Consider the following 19,687-nt stretch of genomic DNA (forward strand, 5'->3'; position numbering starts at 1 on the left):
AATCATATGTAATGAAAAGATAATCTCTTCTCTTCTCTTCCACTGTATAGTCCTTCAGTAGACCTGGTAGAATTTCCATTATTAATTTCCAACTTAATATTTTGCAAGAGGTAATTATTAGGCTGAATTATTTATTTAGTGTTTGTATGTGTTTGTGTGTGTGTGTATATGTGTGTGTGTGAGGGGGTAACACACTTACATGTGAGCAGGAGGAGGGGTGAACAGGGGCCAGTGCAAAGGGAGAGGGAGAGAGAGAATCTTAAGCAAGTTCCACAATGGGCATGGAGCCTGACACAGGGCTCAAACTCATGACCTGAGACAAAATCAACAGTCAGGCGCTTAACCAACTGAACTACCCAGATGCCCCATTTGCTGAAATATTATTAATTATTGTAAATGTAAAAACACACTGTCTCTCACCATGAGAAGTTCAGTAAGAGACTGTAAGGCCTGCTTTCGGACAGACACTGCAGGGTCCCGACACTGGTCCTGCAGCAGCAATAGCTCTTCTTTCATGCCCAAGATGTCACAGTGTTTCAAAATACTCACTAATACCTAGAAGAAGCATATGTAACATGGATTAATAACTTATGCACTGTAGACAAAAATAAGACTTAAATCTGTGGTTCTTAACATTTCTGAGGTACAGATCCATCCCTCCACCCAGTAACATTCCACCTTTTAAGAATCTGATAAAAGCTAAGGCCTCTCTCTGGAGAAAATCTGACATACATTTATATAAACAAGTATTAACAAACCATTTTGGGGGTTACATGCACCCTATTAAAATTCATTCATGGTTCCCATACTAAGAATCCCTATTCCAAAAAGAGAAATTAAGGATATAAAGGGGCGCCTGGGTGGCTTAGTCGGTTAAGCGTCCGACTTTCACTTAGGTCATGATCTCATGGTTCGTGGGTTCGAGCCCCGCGTCGGGCTCTGTGCTGACTGCCAGCTCAGAGCCTGGAGCCTGTTTCAGAGTCTGTGACTCCCTCTTTCTCTGACCCTCCCCTGCTCACGCTGTCTCTCTCTCTCTCTCAGAAATAAATTAAAAAAAAAAAAAAACATTAAAGAAAAAAAGGATATAAATATGTAATTCTTTTTTAAATTTTTTATTAAAACAACTTTTTTAATGTTTATTTTTGAGAGAGAGAGAGACAGAGACAGAGCATGAGTTGGGTGGGGCAGAGAGAGAGAGAGAGAGACAGAATTCGAAACGCTCCAGACTCTGAGCTGTCAACACAGAGCCCGTTGCAGGACTTGAACTCCCCAACTGCAAGGTCATGATCTGAGCTGAAGTCAGGTGTTTAACTGACTGAGCCACCCAGGTGCCCCATAAATAGGTAATAAAAAGTCAACAACCCAGTGGGAACTTTAAAAATAGATAAACCTTTAGTTCGTGTCTGTAATTTGTACATACAATAGGATCAAAGCGAACAAATGTTAGGTGAAAAACAAGTTAAATAATGAGTATGGCAGAGAATTTTTACAAAATATTTCCAGGTTTTTAGTGCTTGAAAAGAGCACATTCAAGAATACCTAGAAAAAACTCACACCTGGAGTGCAGACTTCCTGACATTGGTCTTCTCATCCCTGATTCTCTTTTTCAGCATTCCCATGACACATCTCACTGTTGAGGAAATGCCAAAGAATCATTACATAGTCTGAGAAAAACTATATTTATAGTACCTAACATCTCACCACACAATACTGAGAAAATACTCTAAAAAACTAATTAGCTTGCTTTAAATCCTGAGAAATCTGAGTATGAAACAATGTAGAAAAAAAAAGAAAAGTCAAATAATTAGTTATTCACAATAATGCAAAGGGCATAGTAATATAATTTTTAAAGGGCACAAATTCTGGAATATTAAAAATTCAATTTTAAATCCTGGCTCCAATGTCTAAAATTCTGAATGAATTATTCAGCTCTTCTATTTTCTTTAGCTACAAAAAAGGAATATCCAAATCATAATTTTTTTAAAGACTAAATAAGATAATATATAATATTGGCTTTAAAACTTTTTGATCATAGGCCCCTTTACACTGTTAAAAAAATCACTGAAGACTTCTAAGGGCTTTTTTGGTAAAAATCTCAGGTAAAAAAGATTTATTAGTTTATTTTAAAAAAGGAAGATGTGCCACTATGCATAGTATATTTTTAAATGAAAAATACCTATATTTCCCCTCCAAAAAAATTTAGTGAAAATAATGGCATTGTTTTACATCTTTATAAACTCTTTAATGTCTGGCTAAATGAAAAACAGCTAGATTCTCATCTCTATTTCAGAGTCATAATGCTGAAGAGTACAAAGTCTTGATATTATTATGAAAACAATATTAACTTCAAGGACCTGCTGAAAAGGCTAAGGGATCCCAAACTATGCGAAGAGCCATTCATGTATATGGAAGTATGTTACAAAATGAAATAGAGAATGGGAAAAAACAGAAAACATCAATGAAATCAAAAGTAGATTCCTTGAAAAAAAAAAAAACAAAATTAACAAATTTTTAGAGATAGACTAATTAAGAAAAAAATAGAAGATTCAAATTGCTAAAATCAGGAAAGAATGAGGAAACATTACTGCTGCCATTACAGAAATAAAAAGGATTTGCAAAGAAATACTATGAAAAATGTTTGTTATATTGAGTAATCTGGATGAAATGAACAAATTTCTACAAAGATAAAAACCACGGACATTGACTCAAGAAGAAATAGTCTGAATATACTCATAACAAGTAAAGAGAATGAACTGGAGATTGAAAACTTTCTCACACATGTACAAAAGTCCAGGACCAGATGGCTTTACTGGAGAACTCCACCAAATGTTAAAACAAATATGAACACCGATTCTTCATAAACACTTAAAAAACAGAAGAAACCACTTTCCACCTCAGTCCATTAAGCCAGTATTACCCTGAGAGCAAAACCAGATAAATACATGTCAAGAAAAGTAAACAATAGGCCAAAATCTCCTGACAATACATATAGTATCAACAAATCAAATCTAGCAAGATACAAAAAGGATTATATACCAGCCTTGGGATTTATCCCAGGAATGAAATGTTGGCTCAACATGTGAAAATCAATCAATGTAATAAAAAACCACAGCAATATAATAAAGGACAAAGACCACATGGTTGTCTCCACAGATGAGGAAAATGCATGTGTAAAATTCAACACCATTCCATAATAAAAACACTCAACAATCTCAGAAGTGAAGGAAACTTTGTCACACTGATGAAAGCCATTCTGAAAAAACCCACAGCTAACATCACACTCAATGGTGGAAGACTGAAAACAAAGTACAGAAGAAACATGAGGATGTCTGCTCTCCCCAATTCTTTTCAACATTGTACAGAGGTCCTTGCCAGGGAAAGTAGGCAAGGAAAAGACAGAAAAGGCATCCAGATGGAAAAGAAAGAAGAAAAACTCTGTTCACAGATGGCATGAGCTTATATATAGAAAATCCTAAGGAATATACACACACACAATTAGAGCTAGTAACAGATTTAGCAAGGTTGCAAGACACAAGATCAAATTATCAAACATCAGTTGTAAAAACTAACAATGAACAATTTGAAAATGGAACTAAGAAACCAATGTAACTTATTATAACATCAAAAAGAATAAAATATTTAGGAATAAACGTAAAAAGCAAGAATTACACTGAAAACTGAAAAACATCACTGAAACAAACTAAAGAAGACCTAAATATATAGAAAGGCATCCCATGTTCATGGACAGAAGGGCTTAATATTGTTAAGATGGCAATACCAGCCAAAGTGATCTACAGATCAATCCTTACCAAAATCCAAGTTGGCTTTTTTTCCTTTCAGAAACTGACAGATGATCCTAAAATTCATATGGAAATATAAGAAAAACAGAATAGCCAAATCAATCTATAAAAACAAGAAAAAGAATGCAGAGCCTACACTTCCTAATTTCAAAATTAGTATAAAGTATCAGTAATCATCACAGTGCGGTTCTGCCATAAGGAAAGACAATGGAATGCCAGCGGAAGAGAATTGAAAGTACATAAGCCCATGTATCTAAGATCAATTGATTTTTGACAAGGGTGCTGGGAACATTCAAAGGAGAAAAAACTTCTTTTAAACAAATGGTGCTATGTCAAACTGGATATTTACATACATAAGTTGGACCCCTACATCACACCATATTAAAAAATTAACTAAAAATTGATCAAAGACCAAAACATAAGAGCTAAAATTACAAAACTCTGAAAAGAAAACATAAATGTAAATCTTTGTGAAGAATTAGGCAGTGATTTCTTAGCCATGACACCAAAAGCACAAGCCAAAAAAAAAAAAACAAAAAAAAACAAAATAAAAAATAAAAAAAACAACTGGACAGCTAGACTTCATGAAAGCTAATGTTTCATGCCTCAAAGAACACCATCAAGAAACTGAAAATTCAACCTCCAGAATGAGAAAAAGAATATATTTGCAAATCATATATCTAATGAAGAATTTGGAGCCAGAATATACAAAGAATTCTTTCAACTCAAAAATAAAGACAAATAATCTATTTTAAAAAATGGGCAAAGAACTTCTCCAAAGAAGACATATAAATGGTCAATAAACATATGAAAGTTTGCTTAACATCATGAGTCATCAGGAAAATGTAAATCAAAACCACAGTGAGATACTTCACATCCACTAGGATGGATACAATAAATAGATATGAGAAGTGCTGGTAAGGACGTGGAGAAATAAGATTTATTACACATGCTAGTGGGACTGAGACATGATGTGACCACTCTGGAAAGCAGTTTGGCAGTTCCTCAAAATGTTAAACACAGAGTTACCACATGACCCAGCATCAGTTCCACTCCTAGGTACACACCCAAAAGGAATGAATATTTACATACAAAATTTGTACAAGAATGTTCATAACACCCTCATTCATAATAGCCAAAAGATGGAAACAACCCCAGTCTATCAACTGACAAACAAACCTTGAAAATGTTATGCTAAGAAGACAGCCACAAAAAAAAAAAAAAAAAAAACACATTGTATGTTTCCATATATGTGGATGTCAAAACCAGACAAATCCATAGAGACAGAAAGCTAGTTGGTGGCTGGCAAAGGCTGGGGAAGGGGGAGAACAGGGAGTAACTGCTAATGAGTACAGGGTTTCTTTTTGGCAAAGGAAATATTCTGAAAATTGATCAGTTTTGTGAATACACTAAAAACCACTAAATCATACACTTTATTTAAATGGTATGTATATGAATTACATCTCAAAAAACAAAACAAAACAAAAGACCCACCACAAAGAAAGCACTTAAGACTGGAATCAACACATTATTTTTCCAGAATAATTTTTTTTTATATTTTAGAAAATCGGTTAATATATAAATTGAATTATTGCTCTGAATTTGAATACTACATGCTAATATCTAACCATATAAATCCAAATTCCATGCTAATCTTTCAGGCCAAAATAAGTAATTATCCTCATGACATTTTAGATACTTCAGTACTTATCTCACAACTTACTATTTTTTATATATATATACATGTAAAATTTGTATACACGTATATTTATTACTCCCATTGCTCCTCAACAGATGGAATTATGTTTTATTAAAGTCAGTATCTATAATGCCTAGCACAGATTAGAAGGGATGAGATAAATGTTAACAGAATAAATTAATCTAATTATAAAATTAATCCTCTATACACATATTTTCTCACTTACCTATCTTGAAAAACCACTTCTCTTAACATTATTTTCACAGACTGGGAAAGTGAAAGATCCAGAAAGTGACAATTAGGGTGCTTTGCTAACTTCCGTGTCTTAGTCAAGCAGCTATTTAGTAACAGAATTGATACCAGAACTCAGACTGCCTCTCCTTTCTAATAGTGTGTTCCCCACTATTTCATGCTATGTCATCTCACAGATGAATAAGGAGCCCAGAGAAGTAAAGTGACTTTCTCAAGATGACACAGCTAGACAGAAACAGAATCTAGGAGTAGGCTCCAGGTCTGCCTACTGTCTAGTCCATATTTCTTTTTTTCCCCTCCTGAATCACATTAACACTTAAACCATCCAGGTTAGATGGAGTAAACCATCCAGATTACTCCAGGTTCAGTAAGTCAATGAAGGAGATCAGGCATCACTTGTATTCAGAATCCTGTGCCGAAGTCCATGGGAGAGAGGACCCACAACCATTCCATGTAGTAAATATGGTTCATATTATTAGTGAAGAGAAATTATAATCTAAATTCTGAATTGTCTTTTTCAGTGGGAGCTTGGATTAATAGTTCCCTATCATACATTAAAGGTGAACTCTGGGGGAGCAAGGCAAGATGGTGGAGGAGTAGAGAGCTCCATACATTTCACTTGCACCCATCTCTCAAATGGAGAAGGCCTGAAGCTATCGGAACCCTTACAGAATCCAGGAGTTTGGGAGGAAAAGGAGACAGAGTCTGCTGAGAAAACAATCTTATAGCATGAGTGCAAACTAGGGAAGATAAAAACAGGCCGAGACCGGAGACACGGAGGGAGGGGACGGAGCCCCCTTTTCAGGGAGCAGCGGTGAGTCGAGGGGAAAAGAAAGAGTGGCTGAAACTACTCAAGGAACTGTCCCTGTCCCTGGAGAAGAGAAAAACTTCAGCTTGGGACACAGAGGGATGTGGTTTCCAGCTGTCCAGCTGACCTTGAGCTGGATGCCCCGTTGCAGGCGACGCAGGAGAAATTGCTCCTCTGCTCGCCAACTCGACCCGGAGGGGAAGTGTGCCTGAAGTCGCTCCACCGCTCTTCTAGCTCAGCTCAGTCTGCAGTGGGGAGGTGATGGGCTTGAAACTGCTTGGAGGGACTCAGCCTGCGGGTTTATATTTCGGGTAGTATCAATGAGGCGCGCGGACTAAGACCTGGAAATGAGGCGTGGCTTGGGACATAGAGCACGGCCCACCTCGGGTTTGCCTGCGACACAGGGAGGTCGGACCCAAACGAGTGATTTGCAATGCTTGGTTCGGGAAGGGACTGGGATGCCGCCAGCAGGACGCAGTGGAGGCTAAGACCCGCCTACACCAAACCAAACCACACCCATACNGATCGATTCTTTCTATTCAGATATATTTTCCTTTGTCTCATTCATATCCCTCCCCTCTGCTGGACTGGGCACTCTGGTCACTGGTTTGCTTAAACAGTCACATTTAATCCATTCTCTAGATGTATAGTCTATACCTCCACCGTTGGTGGAGTTCTCTCCACTGTTCTCTCTCTCTGGAGTAATCAGACTATATAGTTTCCCTGAGTAACATTATCTTCATTTCTTTCTCCTCGCCTCTTACCATATTCTATTCTTTCTCTCTCTGAATTAAGCCTCTTAGTGTCTCTGTCTGGTCATTGTCCAATTTCCCTTCCTCCCTACCCTGTCATTTCTCTCTTTGCACATGCTCTTCCATCAGCACTGCATACACCTGGCTCTTTATTTGTAGCTGGGAATTCTGGCGGTATGCTTTTAGACTGTCCTTTGTCTTTTGGGTTTTTTTCTTTTTTGTTTTTTTTTTTATTTCTATTTTTACTATTTGTTTTTCCTCCTTCCTCTTTTTTTTTTTCTTTTTTCCCTTCTTTTTTTTTTTTTCCTTTTTCTTTTTCCCTTTCAGTTTGCATGTTTTTGGACTTGTCTGTGCATTTGTGTGCCTTTGTTCCCTGTGTGTTTGTCTGTCTGTTTTCTTTTCCAGGGCTACCTCAAGAAACAAGCCAAAGTACACATAGTGGAGAGTCCCAAATACCACTACAGGTAGGGAAATAAAATAACCCAAGTCTCAACAAGAAAGACCAAGAGACACCATTCAAAGAACACTTCCTGAACGGACAGGCCCTGGAGTGTCAAAGAGCCCTCTTTAATACAGAAGTACTTGCAGATGCAGAGTACATAACAAGCTTTTAAAACTAAAAAGAGACAGAAAGCTAGCCAAAATGACTAAATGGAAGAACTCTCCCCTAAAGAAACTCCAGGAAGAAATGACAGCTAAAGAACTGCTCAAAACAGATATAAGCAACATAACTGAACAAGATTTTAGAACAATAGTCATAAAATTAATCACTGGGCTTGAAAAAAGCATGGAAGACATCAGAGAAACTATTGCTACAAAGACCAGGAGCTTAAATATAGTTGTGATGAATTAAAAAATGCTATAAATGAGATGCATAATACAATGGAGGCATCCAATGCACGATTGAAGAGGCAGAGAAGAGAATAGGTGAATTAGAAGACACAATTATAGAAAAAAGAGGAAGTCAAGGAAAAGAGATAAACTGATCCAGGAACACGAAAGGAGAGTTCGATGGCTAAGAGACACAATCAAATGGAACAATATCTGCATCATAGAAATTCCAGAAGAGGAACAGAGAGGGAAAGGCGCTGAAGGAGTCCTTGAACAAATTATAGCAGAGAACTTCCCCAATCAGGGAAAGACAACAGACATTGATATCCAAGAGGCACAGAGAACACCCCTCAGACGTAACTTGAATCACTCTTCTGCACAACATATAGTGAAACTGGCAAAACAGAAGGACAAAGAGAGAATTCTGAAAGGAGCTAGGGATAAAAGGGCCCTAACATACAAAGGAAACCTATCAGAGTGGTTACAGACCTATCTACTGAAACTTGGCAGGCCAGAAAGGAATGGCAGGAGATCTTCAATGTGATGAACAGAAAAAATATGCAGCCAAGAAAATTCTATCCAGCAAGCCTGTCATTCAGAATAGAAGGAGAGAGAAAAGTCTTCCCAAATAAACGAAAATTGAAAAAATTCATCACTACTAAACCAGCCCTACAAGAAATCCTGAGGGGACTCTATGAGGGAAATGTTGCAAGGAACACAAGGTACCAGAGACACCACCACAAGCATGAATCCCACAAAGGACACGATGACTCTAAACCCATATTTTTCAATAATAGCATTGAATGTAAATGGATGAAATGCTCCAATCAGAAGACCTAGGGTAACAGAATGGATTTAAAAAAAAATCCATCTGTTTGCTGTCTACAAGAGACTGATGTTAGACCTGAGGACACCTTCAGATTGAAAGTATGGGGATGGAGAAATATCTATCATGCTACTGGAAGTCAAAAGAAAGCTGGAGTAGCTACACTTATATCAGACAAACTGGACTTTAAAGGCAGTAACAAGGGATGAAGAAGGGCATTAGATAATAATTACAGGGTCTATCCATCAGGAAGAGCTAACAATTATAAATGTCTATGCACTGAATACAGGAGCACCTAAATACATAAGACAATTAATCACAAAGAGAAAAAAATCTTATGGATAAGAATGTGCTAATAGCAGGGGATTTTAATACTCCACTTACAGCAATGGATAGATCAACTAGACAGAAAATCACTAAAGAAACAATGGACTTGAATGACACATTGGACCAGATGGATTTGACAGATAATATTTAGAATTCTACATCCTGAGGCCATGGAATTCACTTTCTTCTCAAGTGCACATGGTACATTCTCCAAGATAGATCACATACTGGGACATAAAGCAGCCCTCAATAAATATAAAAGAATTACAATCATACCATGCGCACTTTCATATCACAATGCTATGAAACTTGAAATCAACCATAGGAAAAAGCCAGGAAAACCTCCAAAAACATGGAGCTTAAGGAACACCCTACTACAGAATGAATGGGTCAATCAGGCATTTAGAGAAGAAATTTAAAAATATATGGAAACAAATGAAAATGAAAAAACAACAATTCAAACTCTATGGGATGTGGCAAAGGCAGTCCTAAGAGGAAAGTACACTGCACTCGAGGCCTATTTCAAGAAGTTAGAAAAAGTGCAAGTACAAATCTAACAGTGCACCTATAGGAACTAGAAGGAGAGCAACAAGAGCACCCCAAACCCAATAGGAGAAGAGAAATAATAAAACTCGGGGCAGAAATAAACAATATAGAATCCAAAAAAACAGTTGAACAGATCAATGAAACCAAGAGTTGGTTTTTTGAAAAAATAAACAAAATTGACAAACCTCCAGCTTGGCTTCTCAAAAAGAAAAGAAAAAGCACCCAAATNCCATAGGAAAAAGCCAGGAAAACCTCCAAAAACATGGAGCTTAAGGAACACCCTACTACAGAATGAATGGGTCAATCAGGCATTTAGAGAAGAAATTTAAAAATATATGGAAACAAATGAAAATGAAAAAACAACAATTCAAACTCTATGGGATGTGGCAAAGGCAGTCCTAAGAGGAAAGTACACTGCACTCGAGGCCTATTTCAAGAAGTTAGAAAAAGTGCAAGTACAAATCTAACAGTGCACCTATAGGAACTAGAAGGAGAGCAACAAGAGCACCCCAAACCCAATAGGAGAAGAGAAATAATAAAACTCGGGGCAGAAATAAACAATATAGAATCCAAAAAAACAGTTGAACAGATCAATGAAACCAAGAGTTGGTTTTTTGAAAAAATAAACAAAATTGACAAACCTCCAGCTTGGCTTCTCAAAAAGAAAAGAAAAAGCACCCAAATAGAGAAAATCATGAATGAAAATGGACTTATTACAACCAACTCCTCAGAAATACAAGCAACTATCAGGGAATACTATGAAAAATGATATGCCAACAAACTGGACAACTTAGAAGAAATGGATAAATTCCTAAACACACACTCACTACCAAAATTCACACGGGAAGAGATAGAAAATCTGAACAGACCCATAACTAGTGAAGAAATCGAATCAGTTATCAAAAATCCCCCAACAAATAAGAGCTTCCCAACAAATAAGACGGCTTCCCTGGGGAATTCTACCAGACATTTAAAACAGAATTAATACCCATTCTTCTCAAGCTATTCCAAAAAACAGAAATCGAAGGAAAACTTCTGAACTCATTCTACAAAGCTGCATCACTTTGATTCCCAAGCCAGACAGACACAGCAAAAAAAAGGGAACTACAGGCCAATATCCTTGATGAATACGGATGCAAAAATCCTCAACAAGATACTTGCAAATCGAATTCAAAAGCACATAAAAAGAATTATCCACCATGATCAAGTGGGATTCATTCCTGGGTTATAGGGCTGGTTCAATATTCGCAAATCAATCAATGTGACACACCACAGTAACAAAAGAAAAGATATAAACCATACGATCCTGTCGATAGGTGCAGAAAAGCATGTGACAAAATACACCATCTCTTATTAATAAAGACCCTCGAGAAAGTCGGGATAGAAGGAACTTACTTGAACATCATAAAAGCCATCTATGAGAAGCCCTCAGCTAACATCATCCTCAATGGGGGAAAAGTGAGAGCTTTCTCCCTGAAATCAGGAACATGACAGGGATGTCCACTCTCACCGCTGTTGTTTAACATAGTGCTGGAAGTCCTAGCATCAGCAATCAGAAAACAAAAGAAAATAAAAGGCATCAGAATTGGCAAAGAAGACATCAAAGTTGCAGGGTACAAAATCAACGTACAGAAATCCGTTGCATTTTTACATACCAATAATGAAGCAACAGAAAGAGAAATCAAGAAACTGATCCCATTCACAATTGCACCAAAAAAAACATAAAATACCTAGGAATAAACCTAACCAAAGATATAGGAGATCTGTATGATGAAAACTATAGAAAACTTATGAAGGAAATTGAAGAAGACACAAAGAAATGGAAACACATCCCATGCTCATGCATCAGAAAAATAGTTAAAAAGTCATTACTACCCAAAGCAATCTACACATTCAATGCAATCCCAATCAAAATTGCACCAGCATTCTTCTCAAAGCTAGAACAAACTATCCTAAAATTTGTATGGAACCACAGAAGACCCCGAATAGCCAAAGTAATACTGAAAAAGAAAACTAAAACAGGAGGGATCACAATCCCAGACTTTAGCCTCTACTACAAAGCTGTAATCATCAAGACAGTATGGTATGGGCACAAAAACAGACACACAGACCAGTTCTCTGAGAATAGATAACTCAGAATTGGACCCAGAAATGTATGGCCAACTAATATTTGACAATGCAGGAAATAAGTATCCCATGGAAAAAAGACAGCCTCTTTAACAGATGCTGCTGGGAGAAATGGACAGCAACATGCAGAAGAATGAAACTAGATCATTTTCTCACACTATATCCAAAAATAAACTCAAAATGGATAAAGGAACTGAATGTGAGACAGGAAACCATCAAAACCCTAGAAGAGAAAGCAGGAAACAACCTCCTTGACTTCAACCACAGCAATTTATTACTCAACACTTGCCCAAAGGCAAGGGAATCAAGACCAAAAACGAACTATTGGGACCTCATCAAGATAAAAAGCTTCTGCACAGCAAAGGAAACAATCAATAAAACTAACAGGCAAGTGACGGAATGGGAAAAGATAGTTGCAAATGACATATCAGATAAAGGGCTAGTATTCAAAATCTGTAAGGAACTCACCAAACTCTACACCCGAAAAACAAATAATCCAGTGAAGAAATGGGCAGAAGACATGAACAGACACTTCTCCAAAGAGGACATCCAGATGGCCAACAGACACATGAAAAAATGCTCAGCATCCCTCACCATCATGGAAATACAAATCAAAACCAGACGGAGATACCACCTCATGCCAGTCAGAGTGGCTAAAATGAACAAATCATAGGACTCTAGATGCTGGTGAGGATGTGGAGAAATGGGCACCCTCCTACAATGTTGGTATGAATGTAAACTGGTACAGCCCCTCTGGAAAACAGTGTGGAGGTTCCTCAGGAAATTAACAATAGAACTCCCCTCTGACCCAGCAATAGCACTGCTAGCAATTTACCCAAGGGACACAGGAGTGCTGATGCATAGGGGCACATGTACCCCAATGTTCTTACCAGCACTCTCAACAATAGCCAAAACATGGAAAGAGCCTAAGTTCATCAACTGATGAATGGATCAAGAAGATGTGGTTTATCTATACAATGGAATACTACATGGCAATGAGAAAGAATGAAATCTGGCCATGGGTAGCAACATGGATGGAACTTGAGGGTGTTATGCTGAGTGAAATAAGTCAGGCAGAGAAGGACAGATACCATATGTTTGCATGTATAGGTGGATAAGGAGAAACTTAACAGAGGACCATGGGGGAGAAGAAAGGGAAAAATAGTTGAGGAGAGGGAGGGAGGCAAACCATGAGAGACTCTTGAATCCTGAGAACAAACTGAGGGCTACTGGGGATAGGGGAGAGGGGAAGGGGGATGATGGGCATGGAGGAGGGCACATGTTGGGATGAGCACTGGGTGTTATATGGAAACCAACTTGACAATAAATTATTTAAGAAAAAATAAAAGGTGTACTCTGGGCTGCCTGAATCAGAGTCAAGATGACATATTGAAAAAATGTAATGAGAAATTAAAAACAGGAAAACAGGAACAAGACTGGGTACAACAGTATTCTTTATCATTTCCCTTTTTTTTGTGATGACTTTTCTGCAAACACAAACTTTTTATCTGAACTGCACATTCTCTAGTAGCTGGACCCTTTCTGGTCGGCAATCTCAAGAGTTCACAATTGCCTTTAATAAAGAAATAAAATATTTGCTAATATTCTCTTAAGCACTATAGAAATACTGAGGTTCAGTACATGACAAGTGGAACATATCTTGTTCTTTACCTTAAGATGAAATAGAGTGCAAGGACATCAATAAAAGATAAAATAAAACAAAAATTATTCCATTTTTAAGAAGAAACCAAGATGTTCCTATTCTTCAGGATAAATTAGTAAGAAAAAAATTCCAAGTTTTTTAGACTCTACTTACAGTGTCTGAAATCCAATAGTTATTACTCATCTGACAGTGATAAAATATGACATACCCCCAGATCCATCCGTTTCACCACTGTTGTCTATATTGATCACTCTTGAGCTTCCAGAAGGGTTAAGTGTTTGCTTCTGATAGGAAAAAGCTTAAAAATAATAAAGTTAAAAAAAGGCTCAGTCACTGAGGTAAAAAATTGTTATGCCTTCTAATAATAAACGCACAGCATATTACACATTTAAATTACATATTATTGAAATGATTTCAACTTCCTTGAACAAGAAAAAAAAGTTCAATATTAAAATATGTAAGTATGGAGACAGAAAAAAGCATGTCAAATATCCAGCAAGTCCTTTAAATAAAAAGGCAATTATTCAATACTGAAAATTACCTGCTGAATTTCTCAGTAAGGTACCATGGTGGCTCTCTGTTCTTGAAACTGCAGGAGCTACAAATAAGCAGACAGATAAGCGGGGAAAACGTCATAGTATCATAACCCCCAAATAAATATTCAGAGTAATCAAAATCAAGATAATTAGGCCTAAAGACAAGACAGATTCCAAACCGCTGACAATTAATAGTGTTCTCCTCAGTATGCATTTGAAATGGATATTAGACCCAATACAGCCAATACCCAATAATGCAAAGTAGTGTATAGGCAGCCAAGAATCTCCCCTCTAAAACATGAATAGTTTAAAAGTCCTTTCAAATGTATCAGGCTTGTCTACAGGCATACATTGTTTTTCACACAAAAATAAATTGTTTTATCACTTTATTATGCTTCTCAGAAACTAAACTTTTAACAAATTGAGAGTTTGTGGTAACCATGCATCCTACAAGTCTATGGGTACCATTTTCCCAATAGTATTTGCTCACTTTGTATCTGTGTCATATTCTGGTAATTTTCACAATATTTCAAACTTTTTCATGTTTATGGTGATCTGTGATCAGTGATCTTTGATGTTACTATTATAATTGTTTTGGGGTACCATGAAGCATACCCATACAACACAGCAAACTTAATACATGGTGTATGTGTTCTGACTGCAGAGGTGAAAATATCAAGAGAAACAATCAGAAGTGGAGCCTGAAGATGTGCCTGCATTGCTGCCATTTCATGATAAAACGAGGAACAGATGAAGAGCTCCTTCTTATGGATGAGCAAAGAAAGAGGTTTCTTGAGATGGAATCTACTCCTGGTGAAGGAGCTGTGACAACAAAGGATTTAGAATATCACATAAACTTAGCTGGTAAAGCAGCAACAGGGTTTGAGAGGATGGACTCCAATTTTGGAAGTTCTACTGTGGCTAAAATGCTACACAGCACTACATGCTACAGAGAAATCATTTGCTAAAAGAAAAGTCAACTGAAGTGGCAAACTTCATTGTCCTATTAAGAAATTGCCACAGCCACCCCAACCTTCAGCAACCACCAGCATAGAAGCAAGACCCTCCACCAGCAAAAAGATTAAAACTTGTTAAAATCTCATTATGATGGTTAGCATTTTTAGCAATAAAGTTGTTTTGTTTTGTTAGACTTATTTTAATTAATCTCTCCACCCAACATGGGGCTCAAATTTACAATCCCAAGATCCAGAGTTGCATGCTCTACCAACTGAGCCAGCCAGGTGCCCCAGAAATAAAATATTTTTTAATTAGGGTATGTACTTTTTTAAGGCATAATGCTAGTGCCACTTAACAGACAACAGTGTAGTGAAAACACAGCTTTTGTATGCACTGGGAAACCAAAAAATTCATTTGACTTGCTTTATTGCAAAATCCATTTTATTGTGGGTGGCCTGGAAAGGAACCCAGAGTACCTCCAAGGTATGACTGTGTTTAAAAAGTTATTCACAATAAAATATACTGATACAGGTTTATGAGGGTAATAGTATATCATACTGTATCTATCACTTTTGCAACAACAATAATTCCCTTGCAGTCCAGTTTCTTCACAAACACAAGACAGGCTCCCTGTCACAACTGTCACCACACTTACTGTTAATCAGAAATTCCAGGATGCTCTCCGATGCAGTGGTAACAGACACCTCCAGGCAGTGTGCAAAACTGGACAGTGCTTTGCTGCGGACAGTTGGTGCCTTGTCTACACAACGGTCAAATATAATTTCCTGCACCAAGAACTTATGCTTTATGATCTTCTGATGCTCCAAGGAGAGAGTATTATCTACCGCTCTTTCAGGCAGTTCCAACAGAGCTAAGACAACATCAAGAGTAAAAACCCTGTGTGGGATCTGATAAAGCAAAATATAAAAATCTCCATCAGACCGGAATAAAAAACCAAAGGATCCCTTGCATATTCGATCTGGCTGTCAGGAGGTTGTTAAGCCAGGAACCAAGATTTTATGCAGATTTATCTCCTACCTTGGAACTTCGTGAATATCTGTAAAGCCAGGCAATGAACGTGGCATATTCCCTACTGGGAAGTTTGCTGAGCAGCTGGACCAGGGACTGGGCTGCATAGGTCCGGTACTCTGATTTGTCAGTCACCTGAAACATAAACAGTGAGAGGCCATTCAGCCAATATCTACCTGTAGGACAACTAAGACACATGTTGTGACAGAAGTGGAAAATTAGTGAATGTAACTATTTGGTGAATCTTTAAATGTTATAAGAATTACTAACAAATTTTAGGTTTCAAACTCCTCTGAAAACTAAACTACAGGAAATCTATGAGCCCTCTCCTCAGGAATACAAATTTACCACATAATTTCAGAGAGTTCATAGACCTCCTACAATCTACTAGGTTCAAATTAAGAATCATCTGTCTAAACTACTATAGAAATGTAAGAGATAATCATAAAAATTTGAAAATTGGATATTTGATGACATTAAGGAATCATTATATATTTTCTTTGGTGTGTGGTGTATTTTGTGGTTTTTAAAGAGTTCTTATCCTCTAGAGGCACATACGAAATATTTATGTTATCAATGGATATGATGGGATTTGCTTCAAAAAAAAAAACCCCAGTGTTCATATGTGTTGGGGAAGTTATACCTTATAAGGGTATAAATGCCACAAAATTGTTGAAGATGGGTGCACATCACTCTATTCTATTTATATGTGTGAATTTTTCCAAAATAAAAAGAGTTTTTCACCCAATAAAGAATATTCTGCCACAGGAACATGTAGTGAAAATACTAAAACTAATTTCCGTAATGATAACAGACTCTTTCCCAAAACAAATATACACACAAACACATGGGGGACCTGGGTAGCTCAGCTGGTTAAGCACCTGACTCTTGGTTTCGGCTCAGGTCATGATCTCACAGTTTGTGGGTTTGAGCCCTATACTGGGCTCTGCACTGACACCACGGAGCCTGCTGCGGATTCTCTCTCTCCCTCTCTCTCTTTGCCCGCCCCCTCCCCCTCTCTCTGAGGATTCTCTCTCTCTCTCTCTGCCCCTCCCTTGCTCGCTTGTGTGCTCTCTTAAAATAAATAAATAAACGTTAAAAAACTTATTAAAAAAACAAAAAGAACCAAACAGATGTTTACCTTCACACATATTTTATACTTTTATCATTATTATTATTTCTTTGGAGAACCTTTTTTTTAAATGTTTATTTATTTATTTTTGAGAGAGAGTCCATGCAGGGAAGGGGCAGAGAAGGAGACAAGAGAATCTCAAGCAGGCTCTGTGCTGTCAGCACAGGCTGTGACACAGGGCTCGAACTCACAAACTGTGAGAGCATGACCTGAGCAAAAATCAATTGTTGGATACTTAACCAACTGAGCCACCCGGGTGCCCTTTTATTATTATTACTAGTATTATTAAAACAAATGGTACCTTGGCACAGATGTGCTGGAGTAAAATACGAAGGACTGGGAATATATTCTCCTTTAGTTCATCCACAAGTGAGCTATTAAAAAAATAAATAAAAATCACATTGTTTACAATACACCTATGAATACATAAAATAGTAATTTTTCTTGACTCTGTTCTCAAACACCATGACCCCTGTGTTTTAGAAAGCCTGAATACTGCAAATATTTACTCCACTTTACGAGCATCATCTCAGTGAATAAAGAATACGGAGTGTCACAGCAAAAAACCATTCACTACATCCCATGTATAGTTTTAGAGAGCTGGTGCCAAGCAGACAACTACAGTCAGAGAGGAGCAAATGTGCAATTTTTGTATGACTCAAAATTTTTACTATTTACTGAATTTCACATTAAAACTAAAAATACAGTGTACCCTTTCCAGGTAAATAATAGATTAAGGTACAGCACCACCGTGTGGTAGTTCAGTGAAATGCTACTATTTCATTGGATTTGTAACAGTACCTCTCCAAACTTTAACCCAAGGTTATTGTAATGCCTAGATTTGACCCATCTTTAGTGCTAAGTTTATCTGTACCATTAGATGTATACTACTGAAATTGGAGACATTACAAGCTGTTAATGGAAGAACCAAAAGTATCTTAGGTAATGTTTAAAAAATCCCTAGTAAAAATAAATAAAATAAAAATATCCCTAGCAAGAGATAGTTGCTCAATGATCATGTGACAGCCCATGCCTGGATTCCAGCAACTATACTCCTCATCTCCAATAACACTGCATCCCTTGAATACCTGCAGGCATATATACACTCTCACATACTTACCGCTTCATTCCACCCCCTCCATATTGCATGCCAAATATTCAATAAAGGAGGGAAAGAAAATCCAGTGACATAGCAAATATGTCTTTCCCAATAAAGCTGTGACACAGAAGTTTTTAGGTGAAGTTAAGTGATTCAGAGAGAAAACTGCTCTATCAATCAACTAAAGAAGTAAAAATCGACTTAATGCTTCCCTTTAGGAAGGATTGCCTGTAGGGGGAGGGGAATGGAAAAGTGAGAAGAAACAAGAAAAGGGGGCAAGGAACAAAAAGAAAGAGACTCAGAAGACAGAAATAGAAAAAGGAAAGATGAGACAGACTTTGTAAGAGAGGCAAACACTGAGGCAGATGATCAAGCATGAAAGAAATAACTATCATTGCTCAGTGCCTGACCTTACAGGCGTTGGGAATCAAACTGGAGGCTGGTGCTGGCCCATGGATTACAGATTCTGTATCTCTCAACAATTCTCCAGTGCAGAGGCTCCCAACAGTGACCCAAACCACATGAACCATAGGAACTCTGAGGTACTTTACTTCGATCCACAAAACCACAACAGGACAGAAATCTGTTAGTTTCCATAGGTGTCAGAAGCCTCGGTCATACAGGGCCCAGAAGACTTAAGGGAGAGTGATACAGAGAGTAAAATTCCAAGCTGTGTGTGCTTCACCTGATGAATTGGACTGCCTGGTTTCTACTGTTGATCGCTGATGATGTAACAGTAAGTGGAGCACGATGGGCTCCTTCACCTGCTTCTACCATTAATATCACATTTAGCATTTGATGGAAAACACAACCTATAACCTGGAAAAGAAGAAAATTCTATTTAAGGCATAATGGAGAATTCAAGGGCCTTGAAGATAGACATGCAGACCACAGTAAACCAGTCTAAGAAGTCAGGTTAACACAGTTTTGGGGTGACCACTGGCAATGTGTTTCTTGAACAACTGCCAAGTATTCAATAAACACATGGTGGAAACAGTATGAAAACACTGCTTATAGATAATGACAGGAGTATCATTTACTTTCTCTCTGCACCCTCTCAAACTACAAACCTGAAATTAGGGCAAATAGAGAATTAACTGCCAGTTCTAAATGGCAAAAAAATGCTACTGATAATCTCTCACAGAATCTCTTACAAAAACAAGAATACACATGCATTTTCCTGAAGTTTACAGTGCACCTTCCAATATATCATCTTATATAATATATTCACCTAACCAATTCATTCATCCTGTAAATAAAACATGTACTGAAAAACAAATATGTGGCAGGTATTATGTTAAAT

At 37.4% G+C, this 19,687-nt stretch overlaps 1 protein-coding gene across 2 annotated transcripts in view; it reads right to left on the minus strand.

Annotated features, from left to right (window-relative positions):
* Positions 1–19,687, minus strand: part of NCAPD3 (non-SMC condensin II complex subunit D3) — a 70,487-nt gene that overhangs the window by 35,927 nt on the left and 14,873 nt on the right. For both annotated transcript variants that reach the window (XM_077763693.1, XM_077763694.1), the window contains exons 8-15: positions 19,070–19,203; positions 17,587–17,659; positions 16,163–16,288; positions 15,780–16,032; positions 14,173–14,229; positions 13,840–13,929; positions 1,557–1,630; positions 421–555 (exon numbers count right to left, since the gene is read on the minus strand). In XM_077763693.1, the coding sequence (XP_077619819.1) occupies positions 421–555; positions 1,557–1,630; positions 13,840–13,929; positions 14,173–14,229; positions 15,780–16,032; positions 16,163–16,288; positions 17,587–17,659; positions 19,070–19,203 (942 nt within the window). The remainder of the gene's footprint in view (positions 1–420; positions 556–1,556; positions 1,631–13,839; positions 13,930–14,172; positions 14,230–15,779; positions 16,033–16,162; positions 16,289–17,586; positions 17,660–19,069; positions 19,204–19,687) is intronic.

The sequence above is a fragment of the Crocuta crocuta genome, unplaced genomic scaffold (genome assembly GCF_008692635.1).
Source record: "Crocuta crocuta isolate KB4526 unplaced genomic scaffold, BGI_CrCroc_1.0 scaffold254, whole genome shotgun sequence".
Lineage (NCBI taxonomy): Eukaryota > Metazoa > Chordata > Mammalia > Carnivora > Hyaenidae > Crocuta > Crocuta crocuta.